The sequence below is a fragment of the Psittacula echo genome (assembly GCF_963264785.1).
Source record: "Psittacula echo genome assembly, chromosome: 15".
In the NCBI taxonomy this organism is placed as follows: Eukaryota; Metazoa; Chordata; class Aves; order Psittaciformes; family Psittacidae; genus Psittacula; species Psittacula echo.
Window position 1 is genome coordinate 1716666 of NC_137751.1, and position 24167 is coordinate 1740832.

Sequence of the window (24167 nt, forward strand, 5' to 3'; positions counted from 1 at the left end):
CTTCCAGCATCACCTCTGCACTGCAATCCCTTGGGACAGCATCACCTGGGAGCCAGCAGGATGGACACACCACAGACCGGAGTAGGACACATCCCAGCTTGGTAGTTTTGTTCCGGAAAGAGTGCAGCTTGCTTTCCCACAAGAGGCCATTTCTTGCCATGACTGTTAACTGAGGGATCCCTCCTTACCTCACAGGAACACTCTATTGGGCAAAGCCAGGGCTGAAGGAGTCAGTTCAAGGTACTTCCACAATAAGCAATAGTAGCAATGTATACACTGGTTACAGATTTTTACCTGTTCTACAAATATTTGTACACCGTAAAGCCTGACAGGTGATGGGAACTCTTCCCACCCCACAAGTAAGAAAATATTCCTCTATGCCTCCTTTATGCTGCAAACAATTCTTTCCAAATTAGCTGCAAAAGAAAGAAACATAGCACAAAAAGGCACGTTTCAGCTGAATATGAAAGAAATCAAGGACCAGCAAATACAGAAATCGTTTCTGGAAAGGATTAACGACTTTAAGCTTAAACTTCATAAATATATTGCAATAAGCAAGTGTGATTCAATCAACAGATGGGAGTCTGAAGACACTGAGTCTGTTCCTCATACTGCAACTAATTTGCTGTTTGGCCTCGGGCATAACGCTTCACTTCTTTAGTTTCCCACAGCCACGAATGATGGTGGTGTGGGGGGAAGAAGAGACATTTGTGCATCAGTGCCTCCTTCGCACCATGGCAAGAACCCTGCACTGTGCTGGGGAGGTACTGGAGCGACGCTGCAGCTCCCTGACCCCACCGCCGAGCCTCCCCGCTGGCCCCTGCGCTCCTATGACTCCATCACTTCCAGAGGAAGAAGTAATTTCTACAGATGAAAAGAGCTAAAGAAGTGCTGCTACGGCAGTCTTTGAACTGTGCAACTGAACAGGTCACTTTTTCCTTTCAGTTTTGGGATGCTGTGACTTCATGAACCAAGTACCATGAAAGTGAAGCTCGTATTTTTCCCAAATAGCCAAAATCTGCTTATGGATGTTTAATATTACAAGTAAAAGAAAATTACTAGCTACTTCACTTGTTAGTCATGAAGATGGTTTCTACTGGATCAGTAATGAAGATGTGAGGATTAATTTATTCGGGAGTCAGTAAGAGACTGATGAATCCAGCCCACTGAGACAGGAGATGTAATTCTCTGTGTGTCTGAAGATACAAGCTCTTCACCCACACAAATCCCTCTGGAAATGCACATTTGTCTCACCGAAGTGCAAGTTACCCACAGGTATCAACACTGATTGAACACTGTCCTGGAGCAGTAACGTTGTCTGTGGCATCGCTTGGCCGTCAGAGTCATCCATCAGTCCAGTTCTCCACAGTCCCCATCCCTGAATGATACTGCAGCGATGATTCCCTCGACAAGGAAAAGCTTTGTGAGTACAGGAATTCGTTCGCCGCGTTTAGGTGCGGAGAGGGGGGTTTTCTCTCGCACACAGACGGGTGCACCCTTTCCCGTGGGAAAGATGAAGAAGGAACACGCTCCCGAACCTGAGACTGGGACAGCTGGTTGTAGACACTGAAGTGGCTGTTACCTGGTGGCTGCGAGCCTTGACCCGTGATGGACGGGAGCCGTGGCATCATGGTGGTGGCAGTGAAATGAGCAGGGAAAGGCTGGTAAGGGACAGTTTCCATTGTCTGAACACTGTAGCTGGTGTAAGGTGCAACAGAAGTCCACATATTGCAGCTCAAGGGAGGAGGCGGAGGTGGCAAGTCATCGACCGCTGAGACACCAGCAATTTCAGGCCCAGAACTAGAGTACATGCACGCTTCCCTCGGAGTCACCTCGCTGCAATAGGAAGGGCTTAACATCTGCTGATCGTACGGAGGTGGGGAACGGAAATAGTGATCATCTCCTACAGAAGAGGAGGCTTCCAGGTAGGAGCGTTTGCAGGGCAGGTCCAGGTGCCGAGCACTTTCTGCAAGTTACAAAAAACGCACTTTCAGGAGCAGCTCCCAGAGCAATGGTGTTTAACAGCAATCTGCTAAGAGCCTGGGGTGGTTTTATGGAGCCCCCTTAGAAGCTGAGCATTCCGTCTGTGACCATTTCACTAAACAACTGGTGCTCTTTTTCAGATTAATCCACTTAAACCATTTTAGTTTGGAAAGACAGCGTGCAACATCAAAAAGACATCGTGTTGCAAATGTCAGGCTAATCCCCTTGGCCTCAAAGCCTTCTGGTGACATTCGTCAGGTTAAGTGAGAGACTTGGGCTACTATTCTCACATCAGAGATTACTTCACGTTCATCCAGATAACAGAGGTCCCTGACACTCTCGCAGTGGTACTCCTGACAAATTCAAGAAGTCTCTTAGAGGGTCTTATCGCAGCCTGCCTTCCTGTCATTACAAAAATGACCATACATTTCCCAGATATTCATGTCAAAAGCTGCAGAAATATTTCCAGATAAAGGGGCCCTTTCCCAGCCATCAGTCCTCAGCTTTACACTGAGAAGCCGTAGCCCCTCTCCTGCAGATTGCAATGACTGTGGCTGTGTTTACCAGCAGCTTTCTGTTAGTTGTTAGGAGTATTCTCTGGGTGAATTAGTGAATTCATCTGCACATGGAACATCTGCTAAAGCTATACATTTGCCTTGCAGTCCTCATTACTGGTGCTGTTAGATTCTTCATTTGCCCATGATCAGAGGATTCTCACAGCTTAAACAAATTAGTGGCCAATGAGACATGCAAATAAAAGGGTTATTTTTTTTGTGCAGAATTTTTCCATTTAACTTAAACCATTCCATGATCTCATCTGATACTGGGCTAAAAGGAAGAGAATGTAGTTACAGCTCACTTACACTTGAGAACTAGTGAAAGGGAACTAGAACTAGAAAGGGAAGCTTACACACAGCTACCATGGTCCCGGTAATGTGCAGACATCAAGAGAATTGCTACTGGCTTTGTCCTGAAAAAGTGCTGAATGTCTATAGCTTCATTAATGCTAATGGGCAGTGTCAGAACATCTCAGGATAGATAAAGCCTCCTCCAAACAATTATTAATTCATCTGAGTCTAACAATGGATAGTTTTCCAGTGTAGCTTTGTGCCATTTGAATTATGCATTCTGATTTTTTTGGGGGTGGGTCTCTTGACTTCTTAGAGTCTGAATTTGCCTTCTACAGGACCAAATCACTAATAACTGCCCCAAAACCCAGCCCTTGGACCCTGGCCCTCCAAAACACTTTGATCACATCAGTATCTTTGAAGATCAAGGCCTGAGAGACCAATCCAAAGCAAACTAGAATTAGCAGTAAGCTTTCAGTGCTCCTGCTCTTAGGTTTATTTGCTGTAATATTTTTTCAGCCGTAAACTCAAGTTACCTCTTCTCTTTAGGCAATGATAGAAGAGCCCTGAATCTCTCTGTGCTGTGAAGGTGTTGAGTGGCAGATCTTGAGTATCTGAAGCTGCAAACTGCATGTGAGCACCGTTCTCATACTGATAATGTTGAAGGGCCTGGTGATTCCCATGAAGTGGGTTAACATCTGGCTTTGTTGAAAGCTGGCCATGACTGGACACCAACCTCTGCCTCATGATGCTTTTGGAAATTACTGGATATTCTTTGCTGAAAGAGGTGGGAAAAAATATTACCAGATAGATAGTAATCAGCCTTAACGGAAAGATGAAATAGTAGTTTGGCTTCACTAGACCATCTCCATCTAACATCTTCAGCACCCTTTGCCAAATGTGATGAGATCATACTGCATTCTGCTGGGTGGGGTAAGTATTACAACAACACACAGAGTGTGTCACTGAATTACAGGAAGAGCTTTTCAGGGGTATAAATGGCATTGAAAGCCCTAATGCCCTCAAGCACAAACAAATGTGATGCCCCATGGCATAGACACTTTGAACTTCTCCAGAGAGGTTCAGCACTTTAGTAGCAAAATAAGGATTAAAGCTCCACTGTAAGACTGTATTTCTGCACCGGGCACAGGTCTGAAGGGTGCGTGTCGGACACTGTCTGTCTATACCTGCTGCTTGGTTTCAGGGCACCCATGCATACACACGAGCACAAGCCTGCACACTGTAGCGGCTCCCTGATCCTGATGAGCAGGAGGCCACCCCACTAAGCACCTCCTTGCCATCATCCCTCCTGTCCACCACCCCTCCTCGCACTCCTTAGCTGTACCTTTGCAGTCGTGCCACGCGCAGGTCACTGTCGTCGCTCCCCCTGAATCCCTTGGCAAAGGGGTTGTTTTCAATCTTCAGCTGGGTTATCTTTAAAAGAATGAAACCAAGCACAAAGCATTTGAAAATAGATCAGATCCGGAGGTGCAGCAGCAGGTATCAGGCTGGAGGTCTCTAGATCATAGAATCATAGAATAGATATAGATAGACATAGATGTCCTGTCCTGTGTGACACTCTGTGAAATGCAGAGTCCACAAGAGTTTCAGCCATTCAGAGATGTAGTGGCAGAGGCAGTGTCTCTGTTTTCAGCGCTGAGAGTGAAACTGAGCTGTCAGGTTCAGTGCTAAATCTTGCAGAAGCAGCTTTTAAAGCTGACAGAATTGTCAACTATAAATGAGGACAGGAAAGCGAATTTCCTTGAGTCTTGGCCTTATTCTGGGTGCTGTGTTCTTATTCTGGGCTCTTGTTAGAGAATATATATGTGTGATTTAAAAGAAAGTCTCCTATGCTTCCATGTTAGAGAGCCCTATTGCTTATGGCATGGTTCTCCCTCATTTCCATAACAATTCATCTTTATGTACATCATTCATTTTTCCTCTGTGAAAAGAATCATAACTCAAATAGTGCTTTATCTTCAGGCAAGAGAAAGCTGCTGTGATTTTGTAAGAAGTGTCTTTCCCCCCAAGAGCTACAGTGTATTAAAAGGGTCAAAATGCCTTAAAATTGACTTGGTGTAGACTTAATTTTGATGGAGCGCAGCTTTTGTAAGAAAGCTATAAAGGATCTGCCATTTCATGAAAATTCTGTTAACAAAATGATGTGTGAAATTTCCTGTAAGATATTCACTAGCTCCTCTATCTTATAGCCCCAGTAAATACAGTTTTCCATTGCCAATCCTGCCACCTGATCCCTTCCCTTTACCTGTGGGTATGTACCTTTAAGGCAGGTACATACAGAAGCCATGCAATGGTCAGGAATGCTGGAAAAAGGCAGTTGTCCAGGGAAAAATTAAAATAAATGATCTCTTTAACAAAGGATTTTGTAAAGACAAGCGGGCAGTGGCCAAGATCCCCTAGAGGGTTTCAGGAGCTAGAAAATGCCAGAACAGCACCAGAGCATTTGTAGGGACACAGGAACTCCTAAAATCATCCCTTGTCCACCTCCTGTACATGTGTCTGTGCACAAATATATTTCTCAGGCCCTTTGACTGTAAGGTTATAGACAGGTCTAACACGTACCACGGACAGAACCAGGTCTTAGTAATGTCTTTCCCTACTAAGGGACATCAGTGACCAGAATCATCTCCTTGGTCATCCAGCTGTCACTGAAAAGACCTTTTCCAGGAGGAGGCGAGGTGGCATCGTGGCAGGATACTAATGGGGAGGTGAGGACACGCGTGTCTCTGCAGACCCACTGCCCTTGGGTCCCCTCTCTGTCTGAGACAGTGCAGCCCTGCTCCCCCTGCTAGCCAGCCGCAGGCTTGCTCCAGCCTGCATCTGATTTCAGCGGTGAGGATAACCAGCAAGTTCTGCATTCAGATGAATTTGCAAGAGTGTTGCTACAAAAAATATCCCTTCCCAAAAAACTCCTGAGAAAACAGCTGGCCAGTGTCTGCAATAGAGAAGGAAGGTGGTGACGTGAATGTAACCAGCCTCAAGGGCTCAAGGTTTTCCTCTCTTCTCCCGCAGCCTGCAGTGGCTCCAGGGTAGCTCCCAATCAGCTGATAAACCACAAGAAGCGAAGAGCCCTTCCTAACCCACATCAGGTTTGTACATTATAATTTAGTTTTGTTATTTAGTGACTGAGGTTTTCCTCTGACATGAGAAGAATCAGGGCTTCGATACCCCCTTGTCACATTCCCCTGGCTTCATCCGATTCAGGAGGGAGTTTTGGGCTAGCTATCCATACTGATCTGTACTCAGGGGTATCTTCTATCGTCAGCTTTCCATCTCTAGGAGCCCACAGTCAGCTCTGTAACCAAGACTCACTTTTTGTTTAGAAAGACAATTATTCACAAGGACACTTCTTGCAAGCTGGATATATCTGAGCTAAAAGTACTTCAGTGGTTTGTCCTTCCAAAAGATACCCAGACCAGGTTTTAAATTGTTAATGCCTAAGAGAATAAGTAAAACCATTCAGATACTGCTCTGGAGCTGTGGTTTTCTTGAGGCTGCAATGAGGTTGTAGTGAGAGCTTCTGCCTCCTGCTCCTCTGCGCTGGGCAGCATCCAACCCTCCCATCTGCAGGTCACAGAGCAAGAGCTGGGCAGCACCAGGCAGCTCCTCTTGGGGTCTTCACAAAAGAATTAGGGCTTATTCTGGGCTTTTTCCCTAAACCTGCCAGGTCCACTCTGTGCTGCCACCCAGCTACCAGCCTCCCCCCAGGAGTTCTTGTATGGCAATGGCGGTGGAAGTACTAAGTTTATGAAGCACTTTGAGAACCTTAGGGATGAAAGGCACTATTGACATTTTAAGTAGGTATTAAATAAGCTCTTTTGAGCCTTTTTGGTTAACCGTGTTTGGGCAACTGGTCATTTTACACCTACAGCTACAACTCTTCTAACAGGATTCACTCCAGTGTCCAAACAGGTACTCCTGGGCTTTTTTCACCCCATGACACACACATCCATGTTTCTGCTCTGAGTTTTTAACTGGCTTACTAATTGCAAACTCTTGCAAGGACTCTATTCTTCAAGCATCAAAGGGCATACAGGCATCCTGCTTGGGAGGAAAAGGTCTGGTCAGATTACTGGGGAGGCAGAATTTCACATGTGTTCCTGTTTCACTAGTATTTTCCTATGAATGTGTACAGAGCTGACACAGTAACACATGGCAGATTTCACATTCGGAGGGCTCTGGCACTGCTTTATGAATCCTGATGTACTTTGAAAACTCCAGTTAATCCTCATACAACCCTGAAGTTGGACTTCACCATTAGGAAAACTGCAGGGGAAGCAGGAGCTTGCGCAAAGGCAGGCAAATCAGTAGCAGGATAGAAAAGGAAGCCGTGCCATCCTTGCCTGTCATCCTCTCCTCTCCCTGCCTTGGTGACAGATCACCCGTTGTCACGGGGAGGTGACAATTAATTGTCACATTGCTGGTCGTCCTGTTGGTAGCCTGGGTTAGTAAAACCATCAAACAGAACACTACCTACTACTGCCGCTACCTACACGCTAAAAGAGAAGCCAAACCCTATAACACATAGGTACCTATGACACACACCGAAAGCACAGAACTGAGCCATTGTACTCTATAGCCCCCCAAAACAAACCTAAACCCCCTCCTGCCTTCACGTGCTAACCACAGAGCAGGCTCTTAGCTGCATTTTTATGGTTACATTCCTCGTATGTCTCACTAAATATACATACTATAATTACTTTTCACTGTAGATTTATGAGCTAGCTTTACTAGTCATTATTAGATTTGCTCGCTGTTTTGAATGACATTTTAGTGCTTATGAGCACGCCAATTCATTAGTGTTTGGACTCGCAGGGTTTGCCAAGATATAGTTAGCCAGCAATGTCCATACTGCTCCTTAACTGCATCCTCTGGCTCATCCCTCTTCCTTAATGCTGGGATGGAAACTTTTCTTCTAAAGCAGGCATTTCAGCTGCACAATAGCAGCATAACAGGCTCCCCCCCTCCCTACAAGCAAACAGATCCTACTCATCAAAGCACAGCACTGACATTGCTGTGCTGCAGCAATTCGGAAGATCATTTTGCAGCTGTTTGCAGCAAAAGCCCATGAAGAGAAATTCAGTGATTTTAGCCCAAAAAAGCAGCATACCTTGTGATTCTGGTAGGAGGTCACTGATATAAAGGATGTCTCTGGAAAAACGTGGGTGCAGAAGGCTGTGTTCTTCGACCCAAAAGCGTTGTTCTCATCCGCCTTCACAATATGCAGTCGTGGTTGGTATTTATGCATTGAATTAAGGATTATCTGAAAAACAATTGATGATAAAGTGAGAAATCCAGTTCAAAGAAAAAGAACAAAAAAAGACAAGCCATAGCTATTGGAAACAATATTTTTACAGCAGGACACAAAAGCTCACTAGTGCTCAGCTTTAGCTTTGCTTTCAAACTAGCCGGGAAAATTACACTATATAAACGCACAGGAACCAAGACAGAAAAGGTATCTGCTGCTCTGGCAAGCAGAACTGAACTTAAAGCTTTCCTGGTAAACCCTCATTTTCTTATTGCTATTGGATAGAGTCAGTCTGGGTGGAAAAAAACTCATAAAGTTTTTTTCCCAGCTCATGCTGAAGCTGCACAATATAATTCACCAGCAGACCGCTCCGTGAAGAATCCTAATAAATACTTTACTGAGCTGAAAAATACACAGTTTAACAAGGACAAAAAAGAAATCACAGAAACCACAGGGATGGGGAGGGGAGGAAGGCCAGTTATTTTTGTTTTATCTGCTGCTAAAACTACAAAAGAGCAGATTTTTTTCCCCCTTCCTGTTTGTGGAGTGGCTCCTTGTGGAGGTGGCTGGGTCCAGGCACCTCTCGGGCCACTGCAGGGCTCCTCAACAGAGCATTAGAAGCCAAGCAGCGCTGCCCATCCCAGCATTAATCTTCCACAAAGGATGTGCCCAGATGTTACAGAAGAAAATGGCTTTAAGAAATGGAGTTTCTTTTAAGAGCTGGGATGGTTTTAAGAAAAGCTTTTGTTTCTTTTACCAGGCAAAGATGGAATACCGCTTTCTTGTTTTCTTAGCATAACCCCTTTCAATCTCTTCTTCCCACTCAAACTGTGTATGTGTACTGCCCAAGCCCAGCTGGTCCTGGAGCTGACCTCCAGCCAGGCTGGCACTCCTGTGGTGCCCAAAGCATCTGGCAAGGTCATGTCTATTTCTGATGAAGACACAGGCAAAGGGCCAAGTAAGGAAGACTGCAGTGGGTGGTGTCTTCAACTTGTGGTAAATAAACGGGTAGATGAATGGAGGGATAGATGGATGGACAGACGGATGTACACAATGCATCACTTTACACTAGTTGTGGATTTAGCCAATTTTAAATGAGAATTACCAAGAAACAGAAGACATTTACTCTGTGGTTGGCTTTTGTTTTCAGGAACCCTTTCTATTTGGTGCCTGCCTATGCCAAGGAGAGCTCACAGTGGCGGCACTGCTCTATGTGCTCCGACTGGGATGGAAGGTAACGTACGGAGCTTGTGTTCTTTAAGTCTCTTCGTCTGGCTGCACATAACTCTGCCCACAGTAGCTGGCTGCATTATATACCACTTAAATGCAATTTTTATTGTTGACATTTTCCAGACAACCCTCCCTGCTCCCCAAGAGAGAGAACGAGGAATTTTTGGCATTTTATCAGCTTTGCATCAAGTCTCTTAACCACTTTGCGGCTGTTGATGTGCAGGGCGTAGATCTGAGAGGGTCGGCTCAGGTTTTCAGCTGGAGCCTTTTCTCTGCTTTCATGTATCAGCCACTTGTAAAACAAAGCCAAGACGAATAAAGCAAGACAGCTGAGACTTACATAAGGGGCATTTTCGTTTTCAACAATTAAGAGTTGAGCCAAGCTGATTTATAATGGTCATCTGGAGCAGAAGCTGGGGTGCGCCTATCCCAAACTGCCCGGGTCTGGCCAGGCTGGGTGACTTGTTCAGAGAGTCAGAGCAATTCAACAGCAAGATGAAGAAAACAGTTTTAAACTGAGATTTCCAAAGGGAAAATTAGGAGCTCAAGTTTCAGTGTACTCTGGATGAGCAGTCTGTATTCCCCCTCCAAAGTGGTATCCACTGGGCTATAATGAACCCTGTAAAAAAATTGGAGTTTTTTTAAATAACATCTTCAAACTCAAGGAGTCCAAACAATTTCCAAAATTAACAGGAGGCGACTTTGGGAACCTGAAAGGATCACTCAGGAAAGAATTTTTGACATGCTCAAGGTTACAGTTATGGCTGCAAACCTGCCTAGAGGTTCATTGTGAACTGCTTGATACTGGCAGGATGTTGCGGGGAGGGACAGAAAAAACTTCAACAGCTTCATTTAGCTACTGCATTTACAAGGTTGGGCATTTCTGCCCCTTGCACCAAAGTGAGTATTTGCTCATGTGTCTCTGTGTAAGTACCTACTGGAAAGCGCTGAACTTCTTTAAGTGCTCAGCCATGAAAGGACACCCCCTTGAGATGTGCCAGATTAAAGCCTAACAGCCACCACTGAGCACAAAACATGATTGATAGACATGAGAACCGCAGAGCTCTGAGGTTAACCAAGTCAGTGTCCACAGACACAGATGGGGAATAGCTTCCAGTAAAGCAAAGCCCCATAAAAATACACCATTCTTATACAGTGGAAGAAATAAACCTGTCAGCTATTTGGCAGAGCAGCCAGCATGTCAGATTGGGGATGAAAATGGGAAGTCGTGGTGCTGTTTCAGACACCTCCCTGCGATCCCTGCCAGCTGCACAGGTGATTCCTCCCATCTTTTTCAGGGGGGAGCACCACTCTCTGCATTTCCAGCATTTCAGAGCCTGTGCCTGGAGCTGCATCCTCCTTGTGCTTGGTGTCAGCCTTGTGCGTTCAAACCCCCTACAAATCATTCAGAAAAGCCTCTCAGTCCTCAGCTGCAAAGCACTGCCTGTGCAAAGTGAAATGCCAGCAATTCAGGCTAAATAGTTTTCAAGGCTGCTGTGGAAAGCTGGTCACTGGCTAAAAATACACAAAACAAATGTAAATTCCACTCCGATGACGAACATCAGGGGAAAGATTGAGTTAAAGAATTGTGTCAAAAATGAGAAGTATTTTAATTGACAGGACAGAGCTGCTGGGCAGTGCTGGGCAGGCAGGGCCTCAGCAGCAAGACACAAGTTGATGGAGGAGCTCTCAGCCTCAAAGCTAATGCTAAAACAACAACTTCATCTTCTCCTGCACTTACCTTTTGCATTGTGAGGGCACGGGGAGATTAAGCCGCTCTCAAACACTGCCACACTCATTCTTAAATTGGCTCTGGTACAAATTTGGTACCAATTTGGTAGTCTGAAATAGGCTAGGTACTGAAAAAGAAATGGTGATTGCCTTATCTTGCCACTGAAAATAGTTACTGGTGTGTTGGTTAGAGGGGAATTTTAATGTGATAGTGGGCAAGGATACAAAATTAGTAAGGAAAATTGGAAAACAGTGTTTCTTGGGCAGGACTGAGGCACACCAGCTTAGTTGTGAAGCCTTTCTCTGGAACTTGGTGACCTTGTCTATTATCTGCCTTACGAAAGAAACAGCTCAGCTTACATGAAATGGCAGCATATTTACATGTCGAACAAATACATTTTCTTCCATATTAAAAAAAAAAGCCTGAAAAACAAAAAACCAAAGCCAGATGTCCCAACCATAATCCTCAAATTAGATGGATAACTCCAGTTTAGGAAGTGGACATCTCAACCTAGGCCCCTGTGGGGAAAACTTCTTCCACCACTGCCATCCAAGCCCTCTCAGTGCCTGGAAAACACACACTTTCAAGAAACAAAACTGCTGTTAAAAAATACCCATGTGGTTAATGTCAACCTTTATCTTTATGTGCATCAGTGTGGATGGCATCAAATGGCTGTGACTAACCGTCTCCACTGCTTCGGGGCCCCAACAACAGGGACCCTCCTCGAGCTGCGCCAGGTAAGACCCAAACAGCTCCTCTATCATCGGATGAACATCTTATACCTCTTGCTTTCCAAGGTGGTCACGGCGCTGCTCAGCCCAAAGCAGGCAAGGATGCCCCCCCCGGCCCATGCACCCCCTGCAGTGAAGTAGAGCTGCATTACTCTGGCCAGAGAGGAGCCAAAGCGGATCTCGAGGGTGATGTCACTTCTACCCCCTCAATGTCGCACGTGCGGACCAGATTGCAGCGAGACGAACTCCAAAGGCAAATGTGAGCTTACACAAACATCTTTTTTTAACCCCCCCATCTCTCTCCTTTGTGCTGATCACACAGTTGGCAGCCAGGACTTCTAATAGAGCTCCACTTCTTTATTTTTTTGGCATTCCCCAGTCAGCAACAAATGTCAAAAAAAAAAGGTGTCATTTGCTCCTTCCATTTAATTTCACTTAGGAAAACATACTGCTTTAGCATCTCATCTCACACACTGCTGAGTAATGTCGGCTTCAGGGCTTGAAGACATTTGCCACTTTCAGGATCAGGCCCAGAAGCTTAGCAGGGTAATGGTACCACATCACTTGACGCAATGCAAACTTGCCTTGAAATCACCAGTAAAATGTATTTACTTTCATATGAAATTTGGGGAGTTGATTTAAGAGCACTCCCTGTTTCACCGAGGTATCAAATGTCATATGATGCAGTGGTTGTTATGGTAACAACCCTTTTTATATTGAATAGTAAATGGCTACGAAAAAGCCACATAATTTTATGGTTGCTCTCAGGGGATCACATAACTAATATAAAATCTCTCATTTTAATATATTTTCTGCTTCTTTCTTCCTTCCTTCTATTCTTTCAAAGTGAAAAAGCCCTTGAGCTGAGGCTGGCCCTTGTCCCACAGTGAGAAAATGAGCAGGGGCACAAAGGACCAGAACAAAAACCCAACAGTTCAGCCACCCATGTGAAAAAAAAAGAGTACGATAATCAACAAGGCTCTTCCAGAATCACAACCACTGCTGCAGTTTATCTCTTCAGACATCCCAAACCTAACTTTACAAAGTTGATGGTACAGGAATTGCCCCACATGTACTGCCCAGGGTGGAGGTGACATCTCCAGGGAGAGATGGTGGGAGTGCAACGCTGCATCCACCTCAGGAGCTCAAAGAGATGCATCACCCTAAAATAAGCAGTTAAACTCATAGAATCATTTAGGTTGGAAAGAATCATAGAATGCTTTGGGTTGGAAGGGACCTTAAAGCTCATCCAGTTCCAACCCTTGCCACGGGCAGGGACACCTTCCACTAGAGCAGCTTGCTCCAAGCCCCTGTGTCCAACCTGGCCTTGAACAATGCCAGGATGGGGCAGCCACAGCTTCTCCAGGAAACCTGTGACAGGGCCTCACCATCCATATAGTGAAGAATTTTTTCCTAGTATCTAATCTAAACCTCCCTTCTTTCAGCTTAAAGCCATTCCCCCTTGTCTTCAGATTACTAAATTCAACCAAATAAACCACTGCATTCAGACAACCCCTACAGCAGCTAAAACACTAGCCCTAAAACAACCTAAACCTCATCCAATTTAGTTTCGGTCATATCCAGGAAACATCACCTTGTTCTGCTCAAAGGCTGGCAGCCTCACAGCTGTGTGGCAGTACCCCAGTGGTGGTGGGAAGGGGCTCTTTCCAGCCAGCCCCATTCCTGAAGCCAGCCAGGCTGCTCCCCACAGCACTGTCGGAGGTGGAGCCTCCCAAACCCACACGTTTGTCCTGGCAATCAGCACAATGGGGGAAAAAAAGAGAGGCTGGAAAATCCTGGGAAAAGATTCAGCATGAGCTCAGACACATTGTTCCTTATGACATTGCCAAAGCTGGGATTTTTTACCTTTTTTTCCTCAGTCCTTTTTCATCTACTGTCAGCTGAAATTCATCGTGTTTCCTGACTTGTGATACAGCTTTGGTGTGGAGGAGAAGTCCATCTCCACTCAAGCTCATGAGCATCTGAATGCCCCAGACATGCCGAGCCCAGGTGTGTGACCCTGAGACATCCCCTGGCATGTGAGCCAAAGTGTCCCCTGCAACACCACATGCCACTGCATAGCCCCACAGCACCCATGAGCACAAAAGGCCTTTGGCAAGCTGTGACCTCTTTGCTTGCCCCTCTCCAGGCCAGTTCTCCACCCAAGACTGAAAGGCAATTTCAGGATCTGATTCTACTTAAACTTTAAAATCCACTGCATTTGACTCATATAAACCAGTAACGTAACAACAGAAAGGTTTAACCCAAGAGATGTAAATCTTCTTTTCAACCAAGAGCTCCACTGATTCTTTCTCACCCAGCTTTTTTAAACTGAACACTTGGATCTATTCATCCCGGCCAAACACGTCATTCCCAGCGGCACACAGCTCCGCTCCTTTATTTTTGCAGGAACAAAGCAGACAATATAAAACTTTATGTTGGACTTTATCATCTATTTGGGCACCACTATTTCTCAGATCAGCTGAAAGACATCTCCTAAAATGGATGGGTAAAAAGAAAGAAAATAACCTTCTCATGGATATTCTTTCAGCAAAAGCTTTAGTGATGCTCCAAAAAAATGGATTTCATGTTTGGGGCTAGACAAAAGGGGTTTTCAAGATTTAGATGGACTGTGAAAAAAGCTAGTTTAGTAACAAGAGAAATGTATGTATATAGAATTCTTGTATATTACTTATTTTTTAATATAAATATAAGAAAATATGCATGTATTATATATTCCATATATATATAAAAGAAATCACATGTCTATAAAAGAAACCATATATATATAAAAATATATAGCAAATCTTATATATTTAATGTAAGAAATCTGTAGCTGAGAATAAGGATGTGAAACTGCTGTCTTGCCACAGAGATACTATGGTGGTGTTGTCGCTGAGAACAAGCAGGGTGCAGCCAGCAAGTCTCTTCCCATCAGGCAGGCCCTTGCCTGGGTGCTGGCACAGCCCTATCCCTTTGGCCGCAGGCGACCCTCATCCCTGCATCAGGGCTGTGGGGAGGCTGCTGTCGAGGTAGCACATAAACCTCTTAGCACCTCCAGTGAGGAAACTGCTTGGCCACAAGTCACAGAGCAAACAAATAAAAAAGAAAATAAATCTAAGTAATATTTAGGGGTTTTTATGAGATTACTGGGCCATTAACCCCATTGAAGTGCCTGAGCATGCCTGATGAGCAGAGACAGGAAAATACTGAAATTGGCTTATAGAAAAATGAGAGAAACCCCCAAGACTAGGAGAAAAATTAAGTCTTTCAGTGATAATCAAATAAAACCAAATGTGTAAATAATAAATCTGGGGAGAAATAACAAAATCATCAGCATTAACAGGTGAGGCCAGTAAGTAGCAGATTTGGATCAAGAGAACCAGGAATATCACTTAAAATACTATCACAAGTGACACACCACCTGTAATATCCTGTAGCTTTAAACCTCAATAGGTTATATCTCAGAAACTAAAATAACCCCACACTTCAAGAGCAGATAAAGTGCATTATGGTAATTAAAAGGCACCATCAGCAGCCAAGAAGCAAGATAGATACAAGGTATGCAACATAACCAAGCTCTGCAATACTGTGTTGGGGGCAATGTAGTGAAATACCTACTTTTATTTGTCACAACTGCCACTTTCAATCTTAATTTGTCACTACCAATGTGATGCTATCGCCTTCTCCAAGCCGGCCTGGCTGCAGAAGCCCATGAGAAAGTCTGAGTCCTCTGGCAGAGGTTTCATTTCAGTGGAGTCATTAACGACAGCAACAGCAAAAGCAGGAACCCCTGACGTGATGTGCTTGCTCCTCTGCTGTTTTCCATGTTACTCCATACCTACAAGCACTGGCCTTATGTGGCTCTGTGCACTCACAGCCTGCCTAAAATCAGCAGGAGAGGTGGCATAACAGTAGGATAGGGTTTTCTTCCAGATACGCTGCGTCTGGTGAGACAGGCTTCCTTAGAGCTGCTGTCCAGCTCATCTTTAGCTCTGCTGGATACTGAAAAACCCACTCAAAAAGTCTTCAGGAGCAAAGCTGGGCTCCTGCACTACCAACACATCTCTGCAGACAGCTCAGGAGCCACCAACCTGCAGCCCTCCCCAACACTGTACCTAAAACTTCATGGCCTGTCCTCTTGCCAATAACTGAAAGGCACCCTCATGTCCTCTCCGTCTATCATGTGCAGAGTGTAAAACCAAATTAAAGTCTGCCCTGAATGCTTTCTTTTCAGCAGCCCTTATGTTTAAGAATGCTACTTAACCTGTGCTGGGGGGGTTTCTAGCCCTTGCTGGTCATCCTCACCATCCCTCAAAGTATATTAAGTACCTGTATGCACATTATGATGTACCTTTGTTTACATTATTTTGTATCATGAGCAGGAAAGCTGGCTGGGCTGGGAGGTTGCTCACTGTCAGGCACTGCACACCACCCCGTGCTGGGGGCACTGTGGAACAGATGGCCCCCGTGCCCCACACAATCCCATGGGAGCAGGGTCCCTTGCACCCTCAACAGCTCTGCCCACTGCCCAGGGCAGCACTTGCAGGGTCTCAGGGAGCCAGAGCTGAGGAGCTGTGCCCCGGGTTATCACAGCTATCTGTGCCCCAGGCACTCATGCTGTACTGCTCAACACTGCAAGTAGGAAAGAAAAGAGATGATTCCTGCTTCAAAGAGCCGCAAATCTCAGCTGCTTAAATAATACCTGGAGTCAAGAGATGAAGAAAAGCCCAAAGAGCAAAACAACAAAAAGCCTGATTACCTGAAATGATTTGCACAAGTGAACAACCTCACCATGGGTCCGAGCCAAAGACCCTCAGCAAACCTCCCTGTGCCCCTTCCACAGCTTCACGCCCGCCCTGAGCATCCTTCACGTGCTGGGGCTGGGAGCTGGGGCTGCCTGTGCTGCCCCAAGGCTCACTGGCCATAAGGACCGTCTCACGGGCACCCTCCACTCCACTGTTTACGTACTTTAAACCTCTGAAGAAGGTGGAATTCCATTCATGAGGATTTATCACTACAGAGATACTCAGTCAATATTTCCCCATGTGCCTTGAACTAACCTTCTGAAGGAAATGAAAGTATTATGTTATCCTTTCTAACGGAGAGGTTATTTTTGTGCATCGTCTACTGCTGCTATTAGCTAACCGATCTGCTACCATTTGAAATGACATAACCTGATTCATGATGGAGTCATTCCCATTTTTCACCTGGAAAACACAGCTAGGTACTTCCCAGGCAGAATACACTGGGAATGGGTACAGGATGTGCCACTTTTGCCCAGCTCCTGCCATTTAAGAGAGAATCTTTGTCTCCACAGACAATGTGCAACTGCCTGTTATTTACATGACATTAGAGCGCAAAGCATCGGCTCTGCCAGAATCACTAACCCGTCACTCACCAGCCCCACATAAATCAAAGGCTCTATCAGGCTGATTATCTCAGCATGTAAAGATTTGAAAATACATAAATTAAGATTCTACTCTAAGCATAGGTGGCTTACAATGCTTTCTTTAGGATCAGATAGACCTTGCCGCAGCTAAACATTACATTGGCTGCTGATTTCTTAATCCATTGTCAACATGAGCATTTCTCAGTTGTTAAGCCTGGTGTGAAAGAAGCCTTTCATGGTCGAAAAATCCCCCAAGAGGAAAATATACAGCCCATGTTTTCAGTCCATAGTGTGTGAGCTGGGCACTGGCTTACCTGTCACAAAACCCGCTTCAACCAGGGGAGGTTCCAGGCAGATTACAGAGCTCTGCACTTCACTTGTTCTTACTTAAAATCTGCACGTTTTTATGTTTCTGCATTGAAAAATGCCTCCCATGCCTCTGACTGTAACTAATAATTTACCACAATAGATAACTGGCCAGTGGAAGGAGCAGGAGTGAGTGTTTGGGACTGAAGAGGAATGATTTGTGGCGGGGTTTTATGGGCTAGGTATCAGAAAGCAAGGCTTTCCAGTGCCGCCTGTACAGCATCCCCTCCTGCCAGCACAGTAAATAATCTTCAGTCTAATTCTGTGGTTGCAGCAAGGGCTTCAGCTCTGTGGATTATTAATTAAGCTGCTTAATTTACTTAATTTAAGCCTCAAATATACCTACACTTCTCTTTATGAACTCCAGGGCTGCTTGTCCCTGATGTTACGCAGCTATTACGGTGCACGGAGTCAGGGCATGGATTCATTTATAAACGAATTCATGGAAATCATGTGAAATTTCTGCCTGTCTGTTTTCCAGATCAGATCCCAGGTGTCCAGGGGCCAGGCTCAGAGGAGCTGCACCCCCACACCATGATGTGTTTGCCCTTCAAAACTGCATCTCACCGCCAGAACACACAGCGGCTGTAGACAGGGAAGAAGCCCAATGGCTTGTCATGCCCGCGCTGCATCTGCACCCGTGAGCATCATGTCCTTCTTGTGAGACCCCCGTAACACCACGGACACTCCAGCCTGACCTCAGGATCAGCTCCATACTCGATGCTAGCCAGTAGGTGAATAAGCAGGGGAGCTGAAAGAGCTCCTTTGGGGTTTTTTTGTCCCCAGGTAAGCATCTAACAAAAACTTGGTTAATCCAAAAAAGGAGTATCTAGTGCAAACGTATCCCACTGTGCGCCTCTCCCCTGCCTCCTTGCCTCTCCCACCCCCAAGGAACAAGTGTTTTCTGTCTGAGCCTTGCGCACTGGAGCATGGCAGGGGCTGGAGAGGACTGCTCACAAATTGCCGCGGGATTTTGGGATGCCGTGAGGAGCTGGAGCCTGGGATAGTGGGAGCCAGGTAGGGAGCCCGATGCTGCAACACCTGCAGGCACCCACAGCAGCCAAGGGTGGCAGGGAGGGTGAACCAGCATGGCTTTAGCTGCACAGCTGCCCACACACCGAAAAAAGCACCAGTGGCAGCCTGCAGAAATCATCGCTCCGAGCGGCTTTGAGGTTTGGAGAAAATCAAAGACAAAAGGAAATGGCAGGGAGGCTTCGCTGGAGCACGGGAGGGCAAACAAACCCTGTGGGTTTTCTGACTTCTTTTTTTTCTTAGGGAGCTTTGAGAGAGTGTTTGCAGTCGCTGGAAACTAGTTCCTAGAAATGAGACACAGTTCTTATTCCTAACATAATGCATCAGGGCTGTGAGGACTGCGCCGTGCTGGGCACACACCTCGCAGGCACTGCCTGTCCTAGGGACATTGGCCACTTGTGCAACTGCAGAACAGCTCTCAGCATGAGCTGAGAGGAAAACTCATGCTCGCCTCGTACAGAGCCCAGCTGTCCTCCATGTGCACAGCAAAAGTGAAGCATCACTTCTCTAAAGGAGATGATTAATTTGGAAGCCCAGCAAGGGACTGTCTGAGGAGGGCTAAATCCCACTTAGCCAGGCAGACTGTCAGTGCCTGAACCACACCGTGACCTGGGCACTTCAAACAGGTTATTTCAGGCATTTTCCCAGCAGAACAAGACAGAGTGCGGGAGCTGTGGTACAAGGCTTGCCTGGCACAAGTGAGCAGGGCTCATCTGGGGCATGGCCACTTCATCGTGCTGCAGGTATCGCTCCAAAACACAAACCAGAGTCCGCTCTGTGTCACTAGGGAAGCATTGTGAGAGGACAAACAGGCTGTTTACGGAAAAGGAGGAAATCTTCCCTGTTAAAATGCAGTGTTAAAATCACAGTTAAAAAAATGACAAAGTCAGGAAAAGCCAAACCTTTAAAGTTGCAAAACCAACACTGCACATCCTGTTTGTTTTACGGCCACATCGAACATCCTGCATGTTTTATGGTTTACATTTTACAGTGTAAACAGTCATATATTAGGCTACACAGTTAACCAAGGGAAAAAACACAGGAGTAAAAGAATGCCACGTGCAAAGCAAGCAGGTCGGTACGGCTGCTGGCACCGGAACATCAGCATTTGCAGGGTTTACGTCGTTTTAACTGTGCAACCCTTAAAGCAGTTGCTTTCATTTCATTTCCATGAAAGAAGATTTTTCCTTAAAGAAGAGTGAAGGGGAGAGATCACCTGTGATTAATAATGCCAGCATTAAATGGTCCTGATTAGTCTTTGAAGCTCACACATGTTTCATTGGGGTCAGTAGGTTGGGGAAGGGGGTCAGTTCCCAGTGCTGCTGGCGGCTTTGCGCGGGGCTGGGTTATCACCGTGTCACGATGCCAGAGCCCAGCTCTGCCACGGCACCGCGGCAGCGACGCGAGGGATCGACACCTTTGCTTTGTGAAGTTCAAAACTTGCAGAAAATTATGAATACAGCAAAAATTCTGTGTTTTTAACAGCGTTTTAAGCTGATTGGGATTTCCTGCCTCCGGAGTCAACCCCACAAAGTCTGATTTAGCTGTGTCAGAATTACGCTTTCTGTAAGGCTTTAAGTGGCATCAGAACAACTGACTCCACATGAAACCTGCTTTTAGAGGCTTGATGCATGATCGTTTTGAGCGAGACAGACACACTCCTTCTCACTCTGCACCCTTCTTCAGGACCTTTTCACAGCTCCCCTTACAACTGCTGCTGCTGCTGAAAACACTGGCAGGTTAAAACCCACTTTTGACAACACAAAGTAGATTCTCTTACCTGCGGTACTAGGGGGAGCTGATGGCACTAAACCTAAAAGGATTTTAAACTCCATCTTCCCTCCCTCCAGCCAACGATACTTGTGTATTTTCACATGCAAACCAGACAGGTCCATATTTTTACGTACATTCTCTAAACATTCTTTTGCCTGGCAGACTGGAAGGGCCCTTGTTCTGAATTATTAAATGCATTGTGGTAGATAACTGTGTACTTCAGACTTCTACTCTCACAATACACATGAATTAAGATTTTCCAAATCAAATACTTCATTTTTAATAGGGATGACAAAACCAGCTTGGAAAATAACGAGTTTATGCAACCTGTTTCTGTGAGCTGTGTGTACCACGCACAGCAACAGCCGGGCTAAAGATCCCACAGCACTGCAAAGATCCTGGGCAGAAGATAAAAGGCCAGTGCCGTCAAGCAGGACACAACTGAGCAAGTCAGAGGCTGCATTTCCAAGAGAGGAGAAGCACACAGGCAGGAATGGTGGCTCCCCTCCCTCAGTGTTAAACATTTCCCCATGCAGCTGCACTGGCAGCACAAGGTAGGCGCTGCTCCTCATAATTATCTGTGACATCCCAACCAGCATCCTCATCCAAACACAAATTCAACATCACAGGCCCACCTCTGACCAAAACCCATCAGAACATCTCTCTTACATGTCCAAAGGGATCCAGGTGGTTGTTGGTGAGTTTTAGCTTCTGAAAGGACACCAGCTGCCGCATCCAGTGCGCTCCCGTGGCTGGTGAGTCAGGGTGCACGTACAGCCGCCCCGGCATGGCCGGCTCTGCCTTCCCTGCCACCATCCTGCAAACACAGGGGTACACATGGCATTACCTCGGCAGCATTCAGCAGCCCAGGCACAGGAGAGCATCCTGTCCTTGAGCTCGACCCCATAACCCTCCCACAGCCCTGGGGAGATGCACTGGGGCACAGGGGCTAGAGAGGCTCCTGCTGCTCATGGGGGTTTCAGAGCTGCTCATTTCAGCATCACAGGCAGGCAGAGTAACCCCATGCTCCAGCACGGTGTTTCCTTGGAGCACAGTCTCTACATGGCAATTGTGTTGGCATCGGTCAAGGAGGAAACCTCATCTGGGTTTTTTGAGAGGATGAAGCCTTCAAAGGCCCCTCTGCAAAGAGAAATGGTCTCACACACTTCCCCAGGAGAAGGTACCTGTGAGCAGGAGTGGGTACCAGCGTGGGTGCACCCTTTGCAGCCATGCAGGGCTCCTGCAGCGCCCAGCCTGGCGGCAGCTCCGGTAGGAAGGGGCTGCTCCCAGCTCCAGAGCTGCATGCTGGCACATGGTGCTGCCCCACATACCCTTCTGCCAGCTCGCCTTACCCCCACACCAACATCAGCTCTCACAGACACAAAAGCAAGCCATGAGACATCCCTTAATGGCAACTCCCTCATTACCGCGCATTGTTCTCCTCTTATAAAACACCAGTAAAAGCAATATTACCAAAACCAACAGAGACTTTCCAGCAGCAATAAAAGGAAAAGGAGAAACAGCTCTAGGGCTGGCAAAAGCTAAATTAAACAGAGCTAACAACTATCCATCATCTAGGGCTTAATGCTTAAAACACAAAGTGGCCGCCGTGCCGCAGAGGCCCTCAGTCCTCTCCTCTTACCCAGCGGCACTCCGGGACAAAAGTGAACGGAAAAGGGAACTTTTAAAACTAGAGCAGCCCTAATGTGCAAGTAAATTATTAGTGTTTTATAGAATGTCACCAGGCTCGTTCCCATTAAGATGACTATGAAATTTTCCATTGCTCATCTTTTCACCAGGCAGCGGTCAGTGGAAGGGTTTGGGAAAAACCACAGTGAATAGTCACAGTGAGGGAGGCTGCTGAGAGTATTTGGGGGTAAAAAAGCAAAAGAGGAAACAACATGCTTCCTTCGTCAGAAAGCAAAATCATAGCTGCCTCTCGGGTAAGTAACTTCACTATCAAAGGCACAGGGCAGGGAAGAATTACAGAAGAGGAAGAAATTACAGAGGAAGAATGAATTATAGGAAAAAAAAGCTTTAAACCAGATCTGGCTTTGGACTGCCATAGGAGGGACCACTGCTCCCTTTGCTGGATCAGCACGGCTGAACCAGAGCTTTGAGTAAACCGCCCCGTGTTTTTCTTTATAACCAATCTCCTAAAAGCAAAATATTACTATAAAAGAAAGGAATTTAAGGCTTTTCTCAGCTCACATAGATGCCTAATTTTGAAGGCCATAATGGACCATTAGATCATCTTGTCCAGCCTCTGGTATAATGCAGGTTGTAGCTTTACCCTCCCACACTTGTATACGGCCAGATAACTTATGCTTGGCCTAAAGCATCTCCTCCGAGAAGATACCCAGTTTTGAGCAATTTGGAGATAGACAATCCAGCACCTCCATTAGCAGTGTGTTCCAGCAGTTAGCCCCCAGCCTGTTAAGAATATTTTATACTTGTCTGGTTTTAACTTCCAGCCATTGGCTCTTGTGTCTATTGCTGCTCCACCAAAGAGAGCTCTGGGAAGTTGGCATCCCTCCCATGGGAAGGTATTTATGTTGGTTCCTGAGCTTGCACAGCAAGCGGCTGATCCAACTGCAATTTTCTGATGGAAAAGAGGGCAAGCAGAAATGTTCTCTTACCATTTATTGTCACAGAATTTATACCGGTGGTCGTCAGCTGGGACGATGTCGATCAACAAGATGTATTTGGTCTTGGGGTTCATTCCTGTCACTTTAACCTTGTAACTAGGAAACATCCTCCTTAGGAGACAAAAAAGGGTTAACACATTAGTGAGCAACCTCTGCAGCTCTGGAACTGATGGAAGCTTGGAGCAGCACCCCAAGAGACAGAGTCACCGTGTGATGGATTCATGCTAGGACAAATGAGCTACAAAACCTTATTGCTCCTTATACATCACCTGAAATAAACTTACTCTTTCCAGAGCATGGGCTGCACAGGGCTAGCACGAAATGGGGCACTAATATGGATGAGGGGGGTCGTGGGCCAGTGCCAGGAAAAGCTGGCTGCAGGGAGAGATATGGGGTGGGGGTCAACACATCCGTCCTTATAGGAGGCTTGGACAGAGAGCCCCCATTACCTCGTGGCTTATGGCAACCTCAAAAACGCGAATTTCTTGCTGCCATGAAAGTCATGAGCTCTGAGTACAGGAGAAACTAAACACATGCAACTGTCTCATTCACACATTCCCAACGTCCACAACACCAACTCCCACTGTTACTCCTACGTGGCAGTTGAACCTGTGTTCCTTTCAACAGGCTGAAAACTAAGGCTGTGGGGAGACAAAGGGTTAAGCCCTGCAGTGTTGCAGCCAGCCACTGCTCTCCTGGCTTTCCCAAATGTCCCAAATTCACAGCACACTCATTAATCCTTGCTGGAGCCAGGAGCACTGCAGAGCTCCCACTGCAAATGTGCCCATCCCACGGATTTAGCATTGACTTTAGCAGACACGTAGCAACCAACACCAAACAGGGAACGTCACATAAACCAGCATATCACTAAAGACTGTTCACATGTATCTGAAGAATCTCTGCAATATTAAAGAATATCTTTTTACAAAGCTAGAACAATGAAACCATTATGTCTGGTCTTGCGATCCAAAGGAGATGGCCCTGATGAGTATGGGCACAGCCATGGGTTTCCTGAGCCCTCAAGACTGCATCAGGAGCCAGGATTTGCAGGATCAGGCACTTTGCATCCTCAGAGTAACTATTTTCTTGGATCCATCTTTCCCAACCTCCTCCTCATCCAGTAAAAATCAAGTCAATAGAGCAAACCGGCTCACCACAGCCTT

At 46.1% G+C, this 24167-nt stretch overlaps 1 protein-coding gene across 1 annotated transcript in view; it reads right to left on the reverse strand.

The window, feature by feature from the left end:
• Positions 1-1343: 1343 nt before the first annotated feature.
• Positions 1344-24167, reverse strand: part of TBX4 (T-box transcription factor 4) — a gene marked incomplete at its 3' end in the record, with an annotated part of 34723 nt that continues 11899 nt past the window's right edge. The window contains exons 3-8 of the mRNA XM_080630138.1: positions 22996-23115; positions 21026-21173; positions 7963-8115; positions 4177-4265; positions 3368-3609; positions 1344-1966 (exon numbers count right to left, since the gene is read on the reverse strand). Of these exons, the coding sequence (XP_080486264.1) occupies positions 1344-1966; positions 3368-3609; positions 4177-4265; positions 7963-8115; positions 21026-21173; positions 22996-23115 (1375 nt within the window). The remainder of the gene's footprint in view (positions 1967-3367; positions 3610-4176; positions 4266-7962; positions 8116-21025; positions 21174-22995; positions 23116-24167) is intronic.